Source organism: Pelodiscus sinensis, chromosome 2, assembly GCF_052426305.1.
Source record: "Pelodiscus sinensis isolate ZL-2025 chromosome 2, ASM5242630v1, whole genome shotgun sequence".
Lineage (NCBI taxonomy): Eukaryota > Metazoa > Chordata > Testudines > Trionychidae > Pelodiscus > Pelodiscus sinensis.
Genome location: NC_143053.1, coordinates 142,351,580 through 142,369,606, shown reverse-complemented (window position 1 = coordinate 142,369,606; position 18,027 = coordinate 142,351,580). Strand labels below are relative to the sequence as shown.

At 44.2% G+C, this 18,027-nt stretch overlaps 1 protein-coding gene across 5 annotated transcripts in view; it reads left to right on the top strand.

Moving 5' to 3' along the window:
- The window catches only part of LPCAT1 (lysophosphatidylcholine acyltransferase 1), a 124,972-nt gene that overhangs the window by 86,670 nt on the left and 20,275 nt on the right, over positions 1-18,027 (top strand). For all 5 annotated transcript variants that reach the window (XM_089776453.1, XM_089776454.1, XM_089776452.1 and 2 more), the window contains 3 exons: positions 1,175-1,328; positions 2,514-2,615; positions 17,493-17,631. In XM_089776453.1, coding sequence (XP_089632579.1) covers positions 1,175-1,328; positions 2,514-2,615; positions 17,493-17,631 — 395 coding nt within the window. The remainder of the gene's footprint in view (positions 1-1,174; positions 1,329-2,513; positions 2,616-17,492; positions 17,632-18,027) is intronic.

Below are 18,027 nucleotides of genomic sequence, written 5' to 3'. Positions count from 1 at the left end.
CTGCTTCCTTTTTTTTTTGTTATGCCTGAGTAGCAGAGAAAGGAACTAACTGGGTCATAGAAACTGACCTATAGCATTGACTGAATTACCTTATTTCTAAAAGGATTTATCCTCAGACTGAAAAGGGCACATTGTCCTGTGTTAATTTGGCTACTCACCATTCAAAATAAATTTGCTGGTTGAGATTCTGTGGATACTATGGGGGAAGGGCATGGAACTTACTCTTTATGTAACCCAAAGCATACAACTTTAGAAGCTTTTAGTTTCCATCATTAGCACTTTAAGTATATTACTATTTTGATAAAGTCATACCCATAACTAAAAGAGCGCAAAATTTGTGTGCAGGACCAGGCCTTAGATAAGAATCTGGCTCTGTAATTGGAAAAGAAATGGGTGAACTCATGCTAGTTCTATACTAACTAGCTTTAACTGTTTCAGAGGGGTAGCCGAGTTAGTCTATAACAGGAAAAACTTTATAAACAACTAATAGTCTAGTAGCCCCGTAGAGATGGTATCATGAGCTTTTGTGGGCACAACCCACTTCTTCATATGATACCATGTACATGTTTTGTTAGTCTTTAAGGTGCTACTAGACTTTTTGTTGTTTATTAAGTTTTAGCTTTAGCTGATAGATCTTTTTGTCTCCTTGATTGTTGGTAGGTGATAGTGCAGTCAGTAACTGCATTTACAGGTTAGGATATGAAAAGGGAGGACTCTGACAAACAGAATTAGGAGTGAAACGACTATTAATAATCTTGGTTTGCACCCACATGTGTCTTGTCTTTCTTATTCTGTGACATGGAAATAATAAATTGGTTTGTCACTGTTCTACTAATAGTCTGCAATTGCCAATTGCATGAAAGGGTAAAGAATTGGCAGAATGAGATCCTGATCTATGACTATGCGCTCCCAGACCCTACACTTAATAGAAACAATAAAAGTGAATATTAGGTTTTTGAGCTATGTTGGAAATTAAGTGGGTGATTTGTCTTTAGAGCCTTAAATATTGGTCCCCAAGCATGTTGGTTAATTCTGAATCAGAATAAGTAAGTTAGTTCTTGCATAGGATCTTACAGTGCTACCATTCATTGTTTTACAAAATGCAAGAACCTTTTTAGAAGTAGTCTGCAATATTTCTTAAAAGTAGTCTGAAACTGTCAATTTTCTTATATAGGCTGAAACCAGAGACACTTGAAAAAGATCTTGATAGATATTCGGAAAGAGCCAAGAAAATGAAAGAGAAAAGAATCAGCCTTAAAGAGTTTGCTGCATACTTGGAAGTCTCAACTTCTGACACATTAAAAAACATGTTTTCTCTTTTTGTTGAGGTAAGAAATACCAGAATATTACAGAGAATTACAGAGCTGTACCTGCTAACTGTGCTGCCTCCTAATTCTCTCTGCATAGAAATTTTCAAACTGCTCCTGGTTTGGAGCTAATAGGACACACTTCATCATCAGGGTAATTCAGGTGAAAATTACCTAACTTTGGATACCCCACCTTCCACGCTTGGCACCATACTCAAATTCTTATCGCTTTCTAAAACTTATGTTACAGTTCTTCATAGGCTGCTTTTCTGGCAAGACCAAAGATTGTTCACAGTGTAAGTACACAGAATTAGTATTTCAGTACTGAAACAAATTATTGTCTAATGTCGGAAACACAAACTTAGAGAAGCTTCCTCAGATTTTAGTTTCTTCGGGTGTTTTACTGTTCATGCCAGTGTAGGTGTATGTGCTCCCCATGGAGAGTTGCTGGCATTTGTTCTCAGTGGTATCTGTTGGATTGGTTCCAGAATCCTCTGCTTCTGCATACACATAACACCAATATAAAGGGCTCCACCAACTCTGTGCCCTTTCGGTTTCTGCTTACTCTCCATGATGGTTGCTGGAATTTCTCTCATTGCTTAGGCACTCACATTGATTAGGAGTCCATCCGCATTACGAAGATGACAAAATTTCCAAATGTACTCCAGCTAACTAACTGAATCTAAACCTACCTACTTGTCCTTTTGAAATGGGATATTTCTCCCATGGAAGAAATAACAATGTATTCTGTCAGATCCACAATAACATTTCTGGACAAACGAGTGAACTTTTGTAATGTAACTTTTCAGAATAGCACCGAATCCTTGATTGTCACCCACAATTTCCAAAACAATGTATTTAGAAAATGGCCATTCTCCATCCCATGACGGAAACAAGAGAAAATCCTTTCACAATTAAAACTAATTTTTTGGACTGAATTTTGATCATAGTAATTTGTCTTAATGATACTAGTTAGTTCTTCACTCTACTCCAAGTTAGAAATACAAATTTTCGGCATAGAATTATAGCCTGAGGTTGGGATTTTTAAAAGAACCAAAGGAGGTAGGCCCCCCCCATCTTGGATGTTCTCAACATCTACAATATGTGTATGATATTTAATCTTTATCATTCTTTTAATAGCTGTTAAAAGTTTCTGAAGTTCTGAGGCATATAACTGAATTCTGACTTATTTTATTTCATTTACAGAATGAAGATGATGATGTAATTGATGTACGGGAATACGTGACTGCTCTATCTGTAGTATGTAGGCCATCCAAAACTTTAGAAACAATTCAGTTGGCGTTTAAGGCAAGTAGAAACTACTTACAATATTCTTCCTACAACATGTAGAAAATAAAGAATAATTGATGTGACTGAATTTTATTCCATACAGTCTTATCTACATTTACACATTAAAAAAGCATCAATAAATTGCTTATTTTCAGAGATCAGGCACCTCAGAAGTAATGAAATACAGATTTAGATATCCGTCCCACCATATGCTTTTAGCATGGTTCCTTCTGTTCATGAACTATGACCTATTAGCACATTTCATTGGAGGACAGGGGTCCGTTATGTTGAAATCTCCAAACTTAACCATTATCTCTTGTGCTTATGCTTTATTAAAATGTGTTTGTTGTAACCTTTTTTCACAAAATTATTTTTTTTGAAACATTTATGGTTTGAGGTGAAATTTTATATGTTTTATTTCTTCTTTATGTAGTGTCCCCATGGGTGCTCCACTGTGGGTGACTGTGGGTGTTGGGCCCATCCTGGTGCCACAGATTGGAGATCTCAAAGCTGTTGTCTGCCAGACCGCGCATGCGCGGTGGCCATCTTGCAGCTTTTCGCGCCGTTTTCTGTCACACAGTCCGGCTCCCGCCAGTTCCTCCTAGCCGTCTTCAGGCGCAGATGGAGAAATAGCTCCCTCTCATGTCATTTGTTAGAACCTGAGAGGAGAGAATTTGTACCATTATTTCTGTAAATAGTATAGTTCTTTAGTATTTAAATAGTTAAACAGTTCGTTCTTTTAAAAAAAAATTATTTTTCTTCTAGTAGTTAGTAGTTTAGATAACACAATGCCTGGCTCCCCAGGCTTCAAGAAATGCACAGCATGTAAAGACACCATGCCTGCCTCGGACGGCCACTCCACGGCTGTGTCTACACTGGCATGAATTTCCGGAACTGCTTAAAATGGAATACTATTCCATTTTCAGTTTTTCCGGAAAAGGAGCGTCTACATTGGCAGGCTGCTTTTCCGGAAAAGCCCTTTTTCCGGAAAAGCATCTGTGGCCAATGTAGACGCGCTTTTCCGGAAAAGAGCCCCGATCGCCATTTTCGCGATCGGGGCTTTTTTTCCAGAAAAGACTACTGGGCTGTCTACACTGGCCCTTTTCTGAAACAATGTTCCGGAATAAGGACTTATGCCCAAGCGGGAGCAGAATAGTTTTTCCGGAATAGCGGCTGATTTTGTACAGTAGAGCGTCGTTGCTTTTCCGGAAATTCAAGGGCCAGTGTAGACAGCTCACAGCTTATTCCGGAAAAGCGGCTGATTTTCCGGAATAAGTGGCCCAGTGTAGACACAGCCCACATGTATAAAATTTCTCAGTGAGGGGCACATCCCACAAAGGTGTCCTCACTGTTCAAAACTGATGGCCAGGGCTCGAAGAGATCGCGAAATGTGTCTCAAGATGTTATTGTTTGACAAAGCCCTTTGGCTGCAGTTGGAGCCTCCCATGGATCCACCCCACCTCATACCAACCAAAGCGGCGTACAAGAAAAAGCTTCCATCACCGTCCCGTTCTCTGCCACCAAGAGTGAGCATGACAGACCAGCCTGGGACCTCGGGGCTTACGGTCTCCCACAAGACGGAGAAGCACAAACTGCCTCGTAGCGCGTTCACGACTAGTGCGTTGGACCGCTCGGCACACCTACCCAAATCAGCTCCGGCACCGTCGATGCCGTCTCCTTTGTGGCCACTCCGAACACCGGTATCCACGCCGGCAGTCTCGGCACCGACTCCCTCAGCACCGGGAGCTACGGCACCAATTCCACCATCGACACCGGTGGCCGCTGCACCGAGCGCTACGGCACCCCCTGTAGCCTCGGCACCGTTGGTTGCAGAGCACACTGACTCATCGGCACCAAAAACTACGGCTCCGCCTCCGGTACCGACCACCGCAGTACGAGCACCACCTCTCTCGAAGGCACCCTCTGCCTCCACTTCTGCTAAGCTGGCGCCGACGTGCACGAAGCACAGTCTTCCACGCCCTCCCATCATCTACGAGGTCGGTCTCATCTGCATCACCTATCCAGGCCTGCGGTAGATTAAAGGAGAGAACTCTCAGATTATCTTCTCTGTCTCCAAGCCCTGGGCCAGAGGCTTTCTCTCCCGAGCCTCCTTCACCACCCATATGCTTGCCTCGTGTATCCCGCCTTCCTTCTCCCGCAGTATACCAAACTGACACTGCCTCACCGCACCATTGACATCACTATTATTGATATTACTCTCCATCTCCATCCTACTCTAGATGGCGCTCCAGGTCTCCAAGGTCTCCAACATACCATAGAACCTCTTACTACGAACATCGTTACTCATTTCACCGTCATTATTCACCTTACCACGATGACAGGTGGTGCCGATATTATACTTCCAGGAACCGATCTCTGCGTTCACCTCCTCATTCTACAGCTAGATCTCCGTCATGATCTTCTCCACTACCCCCGCCACCTAGGAGTTCATCCGTCTCCCCATGGTCAGACAGGCCACCTACTCCTTCGGTGGTTCAGCCTACTACAGTGGAGACCGTTGATGTCGATGACGGCCATCCCTCTGACACGGAGGACTCTCACCACCAGTCCCCCACAGAGGTAGCATCATCGTCCCCTGATGATGCGGTGTTTCATGGGGACTCTTCACCTACGGACAACATCAAGGACTTTCAGGAACTCTTCAAGAGGGTTGCTGATAGCCAGAACGTCTAAGTGGGGGAGGTGCAACAAAAACAACACCATTTATTGAGGAATCTTCATCCTTCTCACTGCTCAAAAGTTGCCCTCCCATTGGATGCTGCTATCCTGGAAATAGCTGATGGCATTTGGCAAACACCGGCCTCCATCCCACCTGCGGACAAAAAGTTTTTTGGTCCGGCCACCGGCATGGAGTTCTTATTTAACCACCTGCTTCCTAACTCTTTGGTGGTCGATGCTGCCCAACAGAGGTCCAAAGCACCCCATCATAAGACTACTCCAGAGGATAAAGACATTAAGAGGCTGGACCTCTTTGGCAGAAAAATGTACTTGTCCGCCACATTATCATTCCGTATGGTGAACTATTCAGCCTTGCTCGCAAATTACACCTTCGATAATATCGCCAAACTTGTCCCCCTCCTCGAGCACCTTCCAGAGTCTAAACGCCAGATATTGAAAGCGGTGATACAAGAAGGTTTGACGTCCTCCCGTTCTGCTCTCCATATTGCGCTGGACTCCGTTGATACAGCAGCCCGCACCAAGGCCACATCCATTGTGATGAGCAGGGCATCATGGCTCCACATGGCGGCAGCCTCAAAGGAAATCCAGTCTAAAATCGAGGATTTGCCATTCGACAGACAGAATTTGTTCGGGGACAAAACAGACCAGGTGCTTCACTCTGGCAAAGACATGCGCACCACACTAAGGACTCTGGGTATGTACACTCTGCCTTTTAGACAGAGGCGCTACACACCATACCAGAGGCAGAGACCGCTCCCCTATGCACCACCCCAGAGGAGACAATATGAAGCCCAAAGAGGTCGCCAACTCCCCCAGAGGCGTCGCCCACAACAGCTCAGACCAGCTCACCAACAGGCAGGCAAACAGCAGATTTGATGGGAGCGTCGAGGGACTGCAAACCATCCAGTTGCTACCTACTCACAGTGTTACCAAAGTGCTCTTTCAACATCATTTGAAGCCCTACCAACACCATTGGGCCACAATAACATCGGACTGATGGGTCATGCAGCTAATAACATCTGGCTACGTGATTCCATTCCTATCCCTCTCCCCCCACTACTCTTCCCTCCCCTTCCCTCTTCAGGGACCCATCTCCCGAGTCTCTTCTCGCTCATGAGGTAGACCACCTTTTCAGTATTGGAGCGATAGAGAGGGTCCCAGAAGCCTTCCACAGCAGGGGCTCTTACTCCCACTATTTTCTTACGGAGAAAAAGTCAGGAGGGTGGAAGCCCATACTCTATCTTCGGCAACTGAATCGATATGTACGCAAACAGCGCTGCAAGATAGTGACATTAGCAACAATCATCCCATCCCTACAACAGAACGATTGGTTCACGTCCCTTGATCTGCAGGATGCCTATTTTCACAACCCCATCCATCCTGCACACAGGCATTTCCTCTACTTCCTGGTGGGCACAGCCCACTACCAGTACAAGGTCCTTCCGTTCGGCCTATTCTCAGCCCCAAGGGTCTTCTCCAAAATGCTTGCCGTAGTGGCAGCCTTTCTTTGTCAGTTAGGAATTATCATCCTTCCCTACCTAGACGATTGCCTCATCAGAGCACGCTCGTTCCAGGAAGCTGAGTGGGCGGTTGCCACGATGAGGCTCGTGTTCCATACACTGGGTCTCATAGTCCCAAATCTTCACTAACTCCTCGACAGTCTATACAGTTCATAGGAGCCCATCTCGACTCCACAACAGCTCGAGCCTATTTACCTTCTGCCAGATTCCATGCCATTCAAGATCTGGTTCAGGTGATAAACACGAGCCCTACAGTACCTGTCCTCACGTGTCTACAACTTTTAGGGCACATGGCTTCCATGACATACATCGTAGCCAACGCGCAGCTCCACCTCCGCTGCCTCCAGCATTGAGTGTCCAGAATATACTCACCAGGCAGGCACGATGTGCACAGGACGGTAGTGGTTCCCATCATGGTCAAGCGATCTCTTATTGGTGGACCATTACAGGCAACCTGCTGGCTGGTATCCCCTTTCACAAACCACAATGCAAGCTTCAGCTCACAACAGACGCTTCATTACTGGGATGGGGAGCACACATGCAAGACATCCAAATTCAGGGCCGGTGGTCTCCCGAGGAGTTTCTCCTCCACATGAATCTGTTGGAGTTGCGGGCCGTCGCAAATGCTTGCAAACATTTCCTTCCCCTCCTTCGCAATCAGGTTGCAAGAGTGCCCACGGACAACATTACTGCCGTTTACTACATAAACAAGCAGGGAGGAGTGTGCTCCCATTCCCAGTGCACAGACGCGATCCGTGTCTGGACCTTTTGCAACCAGCACGGTGTGACCATCATCGCCGCCTAATTACCAGGGAAGGACAATACCATGGCGGATGCACTGAGCAGAAGGTTCGCTTGCCAGCACGAGTGGGAGATACACCCACATGTCATACATACCATCTTCAACAGGTGGTGTGACCCTTCCATCGACCTTTTCACCACGCGATACAACACAAAGTGTGCGCAGAATTGTTCACGAGCAGGAATCGGCCTAGGCTCAATAGGAGACACCTTCCTCTTCAGTTGGAAAGGGAGTCTACTTTCCATTTATGTGTTCCCTTCCATTCCATTAGTAATGAGAGTATTGGAGAAGATACTCCTAGACGAGGCAACAGTACTTCTAATAGTTCCATTCTGGCCTCGCTAGATATGGTTTCCCTACCTGTATCGAATGTCTTCTCATCCTCCGTTCCATCTCCTGGACCATCTAGATCTCCTGTCACAAGATCACAGCCGAATACTGCACTCACAACCACACCGCCTCGCCCTTCATGCCTGGCTGCTAGTTGCTTCAAACAAACAGAAATAAGTTGTTCTCAAGAGGTTAAGAATGTTCTCTTTAGCAGCAGAAAATCTTCCACACGAGTGACTTACCTGCAAAAATGGCATAGATTCCGACAATGGTGCATGTCCCATAAAGTGCCCTGCACCACTAGCCCATTGCCTTCCATACTGGAATACATCCTACGTCTTAAACAAGCTGGTCTCGCTTTATCATCGCTCAAAGTGCACCTGGCGGCGATTACAGCATTTCATCAACTAATTGACGGATTTACCCCGTTTTCTTACCCAACCATGAAGATATTCTTGAAAGACCTTACCAATCTCTTCACCAAGCACAGGTGTCCTCCAGAACCCTAGAATTTGGAATTGGTCCTGGACACATTAATGCAACCCCCCCCCCCCCTTTGAGCTGTTAGCCACATGTGATTTCAATACCCTATCGATGAAAGTGATTTTTCTTGTGGCTATTACCTCTGTGAGGAGGGTAAGAGAATTGGCAGCGCTCTTAGCCACCATAAACTATTTTTACTCCTCAGGCGGTTATCCTTCGTCCCCAATCATCCTTTTTACCTAAGGTTAATTCCGCCTTCCACATAAATAAGCCCATTATATTGCCAATTTTCTACCCGAAACCTCATACCTCAGATTACCAAGCAAGACTGCACTCTAGATGTACGTAGAGCCCTTGCGTTTTATATTGAGAGAACTAGGGAAGCATGTAACTCTCAGCACTTGTTCATTTCCTTAGACACTCGCTCGAAGGGCTCCCCTCTCCTTGCAGCGACTTTCAGAAATCATCATCTCCTGCATAACCCGCTGTTACGAACTAAGAAGTAAGCCGCTTCCACAGACCATTACAGCCCACTCTATGAGAGCGTTAGCCTCTTCTGCGGCCTTCCTCAAAGGAGTTCCCCTGAAGGACATTTGCCGAGCAGCTACCTTGTCCTCAGACTTTACATTTGCTAAACACTATGCCCTGCAGAACATCCTTCTAACAGAGGCAGCCGTAGCCTTTGCAGTGCTAACCATGGTGGTAACCCACTAACTCCGAACCCGCCAACTTCATCCAGGCTACTGCTGTGAAATCACCCACAGTGGAGCACCCACGGGGACACTACCCGAAGAAGAAGTAGTAGTTACTCACCTTATGCAGTAACAATGGTTCTTCGAGGTGTGTGTCCCCGTGGGTACTCCACGACCCGCCCTCCTCCCCTCTTTGGAGTCTCTTCTTTCTGTCTTTCCTCCTAAGCATCGAAGTCTGAACAGGCGGGAGCTGGACCGCTTGACAGAAGACGGCGCGAAAAGCCGCAAGATGGCCACCGCGCATGCAGGGTCTGGCAGACAACACCTTTGAGATCTCCGATCTGCGGCACCGGGACGGGCCCAACACCCACAGTCACCCACAGTGGAGCACACACCTCGAAGAACCATCGTTACTGCACAAGGTGAATAACTTCTTATGGGAATGAGTGCACCTTTCTCCTTCATCTCCTTGTTTAGATCATTACTGTCTTTCTTATCCCCAACCCTACTTCCAGGATCCTGTGCTGCTTGTGGTTCACAGGAGTGTTCTTCCCTGAGATGCCTTTGGTTCTACTCCTGTATGTCACAGCAGCCACCAGTGTAAATCACACTAGCACAAGATCTGGAAGAGAATGAGGAGGCAGAATTAGACTTGAGCTGAAAAGTGGGTGGCTAAGTCTGGATCACTGTTGCGAGTCTTTCAGGAGAAATAACATATCGGACTGGTGATTTGTTGGGACCTCAGGTCCAATAGAATACATTATATATTAAGGTTTAGGAATTCTTTAATGTCAGAGCCACATTAATAATAATGTATTGCAGGAGTTTAAAAATGAATCCACATAAGTCCTATTTGTGTACTAAATTTGTGGTAATGTGTTTCTAGTGTTGCTGTGCCTATCTCCATTGCATTGTAGTTAGAAATTAGTTAAGATTTAATTTACTATACTATTGCCTTTATTTGGGAGGAATGCACTTGGGTCAGAGGTGGCCACCTGTGGATGGTGGATGGCAACATAGACAACTCTGGCTCCAGCTGGCCTCTCTGTTCCTGGTGCGGCCGTCCCCCTGTGGTCACTCTGCAGTATAGCTAATAGCGGTGCTTGTTACCCCCAGTTGTCACTCTGCAGTATGACGGCCCCCCCATTAGCCTTCTTCCTTTCCATGTTGTGGAAAACAATCGGATTCCAGGCACATCCCTTTTTCCTGAACTTGCTTTAAGTTAGTATAAGAGGACGCTGCATACCAAAATTTGGTAGTCCTAGCTCTTTACTGTTTAGGAGGAATTCTTAACAAATGGACAGATGCATGTTTCTAAAATGTAGATAGATTTGTGATTTTTTTTTTTTTTTTTTTTTTTTTTGCATTGGTGAGAGGCAGAAATAGTGCAATTCAACAGGCTTGGGGAGGGGGGATAATGAGGAGTTAATATTTGTTTTCCATTACCCCAAGGCCAGGTCCACCCTGAAAAATATTTGCCAGTAAAGCTATGTCAGCAGTACCTTGCCATGTAGATGCAGCTACTATCAGCAAAATAATGCTTTTGATTGCTTTGCTTATATCAGTTCTCCAAGTGAAATAAAAATTGTGCAGAAAAATCATCCCTTAAGCAAGAGATATAGCAATCCAGCATTTAATTATATACTCTGATTTGTTACTCCTGTTGAGTTTTAGAAAACTTGCATTCATCACTACAATTTAAATATAAACAAACATGAGTGGCTAAAGAATAGCAAAAAAAAAAAAAAAATCAGAGTAAAGGATGTTACAGACTTTGCCATATCAAGTATTTTGCATGACATCTCAATCTTTTTGATCCCACTCTCTGTATAATTAAGTATCTAATTTTAAAGTTTAGATTAATTACAACAGCTCCTCTGGTGTTTTATGTTGACCCATGTAAGCGTTACATCTGAACTGCAAATTTTTAAAGAGCAAAATGTTTTAGAAGATAAGAAAGAGGTGACTGATCAGTCACTTGATGCAGCAATCAGCTGGACATATTGTGAACTGGATGACTGGTTGTCCATTGGAAAAAAAATTCTTAAAACCATTCTCTTGGTAACTTTATGCTTTGCAACATTGCAAGGTTTTAGAAAGAGATATGCTGCCATAGTTCAGGAGAATAAAGAATGATGCTAAGTACCTTCATCCATCTGAAAAATGCACAAATAGGCTACTAATACACATCCTGAAAGAGCTTATATCTTCAAAAGCTTTGCTCATTCATTAAAATGCCTTGTATGAAAAAGTAAATATGCCTTTCATTAGGAGCAGTGAGGGGAGGTGGAAAATATTTCCCAGCAGCAGGACAAGAGGTAATAGGCATTTCTAACATTTACCCTACTATTTCCCACTACTTTACATATTTTTACATTTATTTTTGTAATTCTTCTTTCCTCTTTTTAAAGACTTCTCGACCCTTTTTGACCACTTCTTCCTGTTTGAAACCTAGCTGCCTTTTGCTAGCATTTTGTGTCCTAAGAGATGCCAGTCTCAGGGCTTCTGTATGTGGTGGGGTAATGTGGTCTGCAAGGGTGTGAGTTTCAAAGTACACTGATGTGTTGTGCATTAATTGATCCAGACACAGCTGGTGTGCACTGGCTGTGTCTGCTGTGTCTGGTGTGCACTCAAGATTGCTTGGTATACTTAAGTATGGTACTATTTATAAAACGTTGAAGCACATCAGGGAACCTTCTTTGCAAACCAGCAGAGTCTACATAGATCAATTAGCCGTTGCAAAGAAGATATAGCCTGGTGGTTTGAGATGGTTATAGCTATGGAGCTATGCTCAATGCTCTGTACCTCAAATTTTAAACCTGTGAAACTGAAATACATTTCAAAGATACTTTATCAGTCTGCAGTTGCAGCCCTCAGAACTTTGGATTCCCAAGGTTACACCTGTAAACTGTGGTGGTCTTCCCTTGGTTCATTCCTCCCCCTAAGGAGAAACAAACACCAAAACTCAGTAAATTGATAGAGGCTGTCAGAGGTTGAAGCAGGCAAAAGAAAGGGAAGGGAAGACTAGAGAGTTGAAAGAGATACTGTTTAATGTATGTTTTTGGCATGTAATGCATTGGCACGTAAGTTGAAAAGAAGGCACAGCCAGACACAGCAGACTCTCAAAAAAGAGAGAAAAGTTACTCAGCAGTTAAAAGACCTATTGCATGCTTCTACAGAGGAGCAGTTGCTTTACTGAGAGAGACAGGAACTGGAAAAAAGATTAGAGCTAAGTCAGACTCAAAGGATGTTTAGTACATAGTGCTTTGTTGGCAGGCTAAGGCTTCTGCTTGCTCAAGGTCACCGGAAGGCGACCAGGAATTGCTGCTGGTGTTGATTAGGCGATTAGAGAATGCCTGAAATACTACAGAATTTGGGAAAGACAAGGCAAACCAACAAATTCTGGAGGTTGCAGGAGCTGAATGCTAAAGAAAGCATTTTAGCTGCAGGAGGGAAAGTGTACAAAGAAGTGCAGGCTGTCCCACAGAGAGCTCCTGGGGAGGTAAGAAGCCAAATAGTGGTTCCTGTCCCTATTAGTATGGTGGAACCACAAAGGACAGAACAATCCCTAGAACCAGTTACCAGCATCTGGGCAAAGAAGCTAGGAGAATCAGGGCAGCACAGCTCATTGCTGTGTAACAGAAACTGCTGCAGCAGGAGAAGTTAAATGAGGAAGTTGATTATTTTAAAGTGAAAGGCCACTGGCAAACAGAACGGAGGAAAGGGAGGGGGAGGACTGAGTACAGTGGTAGCGGAGGAGAAGTTAAGTAAACCTAACCCCATTCTTTTGGATGTGGAAACTGACCGCTAAGAGGGAAGTTCTGAAGTAGTGGGAAGATCGAAAGATTGACACAGAACTGGGGGGTGGGGGAGGAGAGACACAGATTAAAGAGATGAGACAGAGGAGTAGCATATACTTTCAACATACCGGGGGGGTGGGGGGGGAGACAATTGATTATCCAACCATAATCAATTTTGTCAGGGGCTTAGAAGACATGGTGTCACAAGCATCCACTGTGAGTGAGGCTGTAATTTCTTAACTGAAACCAATAAAAAAAAAGAAATGCTCCCACTCTAGTGCCACAGGCAGGACAAAGCTAGGAGCATTATCGTCATATCCTGAGTTAGGGCCAACCAGCACAGCAGATGCAATCTCTTCAGAACTCACCAAGAAGGGTGGTCACCTGCATTCCACTGTCATGCAAACAATAAAGTCAGTCATGGTCAGGGCTCGACAAATATCAACAAATAATGTAATCTACTCGCCACAGGCGAGTAGATTATGACCCGGAAGAGCCGGTGCAGAGCGATCTGCGCATGCGCAGAACAGCATGAAACCACGCGGCTGGCGAGTGGGGCTTGCCGCCGCTTGGCAAGCCCTGGTCATGGTCAATACTCACACCCAGGCCCCACAGACTTTCTCCATCCATTGTGTTTACCCAAATTGTTCCCTTTGTACCTATCCCAGCCCCAACCTGAATTGGAGCCTCCTTTCTCTGCTATGGGGATGTTGTTGATGAGGAGTTTATGCTCAGCTGGAAATATTCCACCAATACTCATATCTCCGGGAATTATATTTTGAGGTGCACTCTGGAGATAGCATTTCTCCTGATACTCCATACCATACTGAGTAGTCATAGACATTAAAATACTACATTTGGTGGCCAATCAGGTTGTACCAATAGAAGATTCTTCTGTGCACACTCTATGTGGAGATTACAGGTTAAGTGTTTACACTGCCCGAAGATGATTTTGTTAAAATGTTACAGCTTGCTGGTGACCAAGCATTGTGGAGTACTTTCCCCCCAGGCTACGTCTACACCGTAGGCTTTTTGCGCAAGAACAGCTGTTCTTGTGCAAAAACTTGCAGTGTGTACACTGCACGCGCGTTCTTGTGCAAGTAAATTTACAGTACAGCGTTGGAAAACCGGGCTTCTTCTGGAAGAGTTATTCCTCTCTCCACAAGGAATAAGCCCTCTTGTACAAGAGCTCTTCCACAAGAAGGCAGTGTAGACAGGCAATATGAATTTCTTGCGCAAGAAAGCCCTATGGCTAAAATGGCCATCAGAGCTATCTTGTGTAAGAGAGCGTCCACACTGCCATGGATGCTCTTGCGCAAAAGCACATCTCTTGCGCAAAAACACATGGCAGTGTGGACGCACTCTTGTGGAAGACCTTTTGCACAAGAACTCTTGCACAAAACAGTTCTTGCACAAGAAGCCTGCAGTGTAGACGTAGCCCCAGAGTATAGTACCTGGCAAAAGTCTTTTAAAGAAGCAGTATCTCTGTTGGTACACATCCAGCCCCTTGAACAGGCTGAGGTAGCAATTTTATCTAACCTAAAGGAAAAGGCACATGAATCCCTGAATCAGATACATCTGCAAATGAATGCTCCATGGCTCAGCCATTTGTGAGAAAAAGCAACAGGACCGCAATATGTTATTCTGTTAATAAGTAGTTCTGTTCCCTACTTACAGGAAAAGATTAATGTGTATGCAAGTTATCTCACTGCCTTAAGGTAGGCGTTGGCATTGTGGGCCAAAGCCCCCTCCTAGGAACATCCAGGGGTTGGTTGGTGTTCTGGAGTCCCTGCCAATCAGGATGCATGTGCCAACCCAACCATAAAAATGGAAGGATCCACTAGATATCCCAAAGCCCAGCTCAAGGTATACCTCAGTGTTCTAGTAAGGAATTCCTTCTCCATTCACTTAGGGCAGGGGTGGGCAAAAGGGCCTTTGTGGGCCAGACCCGGCCTGTCAAGCAAGTTGATCCATCCCACAGAGGCCCTGCTGCTTTCCCCACCCCCAGGTCCCAGTGCCATGCAGTCCTAGCAAGGCAGGAGGAGGTTTTGCATGCTTCCCTTGCCCCCAAGCTCTGATTGGTCCTGTGAGGGGTGCAGGGTGGGAGGAGATTTCACGTGCTTCCCCTGTCCCCAAGCCAATCAGCTGGCCGTTGACTCCAAGCATGGTGCCCCCTTTCAGGGTGGGGCAGGGAGTGAGAAACTTCACGTGCGCCTCCTCCCCAGGCCCTGATTGACCTGGGGGCAGCAGTGGGGAGCACGCAAAGTCTCCTCCCATTGCTAGGGGCACAAGTACCTAGAAGGAGAATCGCCAGCTCTTCAGAACAGCTGGCAGTTCTCTCGGGGGGGTGGAGGGCAAAGACTTTGTGTGCTTCCCCATCCCCATCCCCAGACTAATCAGGATCTGTGGGTGATGAAGCACAGAAGTGTCCTGGCCCCGCCTCTCCCGCCTGAGGTCCTGCCCCTTCCAGGGTGGCCTGGGACCACCTCAAAAATTTCTGAAGTGGCCCCCCCTGACTTGGGGGGAATCACTTCTGTATATCTTCCCATGAAACCCTCTGGTAACAGAGGTTCTCAAGCATGGTCAAAGATTTGGCAGCATTTCCAGCACCTCCCCCTTCTCTAGCAACTAAAGGAGAGGGGGCCTTGGATTTACACTAGAGTGCTATCATTGGACTTTGGTATTGAATACCTTCCCATCTTTGGGATTGCTGTGTCTGGTAGGTTTTACCTCTGGCTGGTAAGCATCTGATACATTTTTCAAACTCTAAAGCAAAATATTGAAACCTTTCACTTTAAGAGATCCTTCAACTAAATAAGTACCACTTATAAGTAAGACAGTTGCTCACACATTGATACAAATTAGCATGTGCTGAGGACCATTGCTCAAAGATACATACTCATGGGTCAGTTGAAACATTTTGACAATCCTAATTAGTTTTGCAAAGATTAAATCCTCATTTAAATTACCTGGGTTGGAAAAAATTATTATGGTGGTGGCTCTATCACTTGAGATTTAACATAACTAGCTTTAATGGAAATAGGAATGAAGACAGGAGTAGGTGGGTGAGAGATGGAGATTCAGAAGAAGAAAGCGAAAATTGTTGCCTGTATTTCTGCTTCTTTGAAGGCTTCATCTAATAGGTTTCTTATTCCTGGAGTTGTATTTTCTGGCATACACCCAACAGAATTCCCACAGCTCATGTTTTTTGGCCTTCTAGGGCAGCACTAAGAGGGGAGAGTGTGAGCCGGGCTCCTTACAAGATGTTGCATGCCTCCCTTTCTTAGGCTATTTTGTGGAATTGGTGGTCACGGTTACATTGTGAAGGCTGAGTCTTGCACTTAACACAAGGCTTGAGCCACTTATTGTTATTTTATAAATAGCACAGTGTATCCCCAAGTCTCACTGTTTGAATACAGAATGAGAATGCAAAGTTTTGTGAAAAGTTACAGTACATAGTTTATAAGTTAAAATTACATTTAATATGGATCCTTTAAGAAATTTAGCAACAAGTGTGAAAGTTTTTCTTTCTTCCAAATAATATTGATAAAGTATAATGCAGAAACTGCAAGATTCGTAGAAATCTTGTGTATGAGCTACTTCTAAAGTCTATCTTTCAATTGATCTATATAGCCTGAGGCAAGCCCCTGAGCCTGACAATATTAGCCTTCATACTTGAGACAGGAGTTGAGAACCATCTTTGTCTGAGCCAGCAAAGAGCTATGAGGCTCTTCCAACCCCTTCTGGCAGAATCCTACTTTCATTATTGGCCTCTGAGCATTTATGAATTACATCAAGCTAGTTTTTCTGTTCCAGCATTCTGTCTCCAGAAGTAGCTAGACTTTTAATGGGAAAGTGTAAGAATGCTCTTGTAACTATATAAGTTATCCATAAAATAGTTAATTCTTTTTGATTATGCTAAGCTTTTGAAGTCCTGTTGCAGTGAGTTCTGTACTAATTTGTGTGTGACAAGGTATTTCCTTTTAACTATATAAAATTTTCTACCTTTTTTGTTTCATCGGCTATTCCCATTGTGGCATAATATCTTTATCATACATCTGAAAATTAGTCCTGATGAATTTCAAGTCGGGCTCCAAAGTCTATGCCTCCGTGTTTGTAAAATGGAATTAATCAACTACTTTACAAAGTTTTATGATGCTTTATTAATTAACTATTATTAAGTATTCTGAGATCCTCACATGGAAAGCACTGTATGTGTGCAAAGATTCACTACTATTAGTAGCAGTTCTTCTTCTTGACCTTTATTTCAAGCAGTAGAGTTGCTGTACTTTATATATGAAAAATCATCAGTTCAGCATCCAGCAAGGAAGGATTTATCAGTCTTTTTTCACTAAGTATACAGTGGTTCACTAATGACTTGGTTGTGTCTAGTCTTCATTTATTTCAGATACGCCACCCACAAGCTCTCACTGGATTGTTATCACTTTGAGATTAATTTGACTTTTCAAAAAGAAAGCTTACCCATATAACATTATTTTAAATGTGTTGCTCTTTTGAAAATTAGTACTTGGCTTTGCAATGATTTGCCTTCCTGCCTTATTTCATAGATGTATCAATCACAAAATGGAACTATAACAGAAGACGACTTAGCTTGCATTCTGAAGACTGCCTTGGGTGTGTCAGAGCTTAATGTAACACACCTTTTTAAAGCTATAGATGCAGAAGAAAAAGGGAAAATCACATATGGTAAGCAAGTAATTAAATATATTTGAAAATCTTTGCACAACTATGGATTATCAAGGATGTAGCTGCTAACTCTTTTTCATTTTCTTTTGTTTTATAATAGCTAAAAATGTCATTTGCAGTGCTTCTGCCAAGTTATTTAGGCAAAAAATGTGTCTAAAATATCAAATGTCATGAGTAGGTGTTTCATTTTCAATATTTATTTAATTTATCGTAGGTCAGGTGATCCTGGATGAGCTGCTCTTAGGCAACACTTGCTCTGTGATTGATTTTCCTCTTTCTCTTGTCCTTTTGTGTTTCATTACTCCCTCTGTGTATCTCTTCCCTGTTGTCTTTGAATTGTCATCTATCTGCAATGTGCGGACAGGGAAACTTCCCCCCTCTATGTTTGTAGACAGG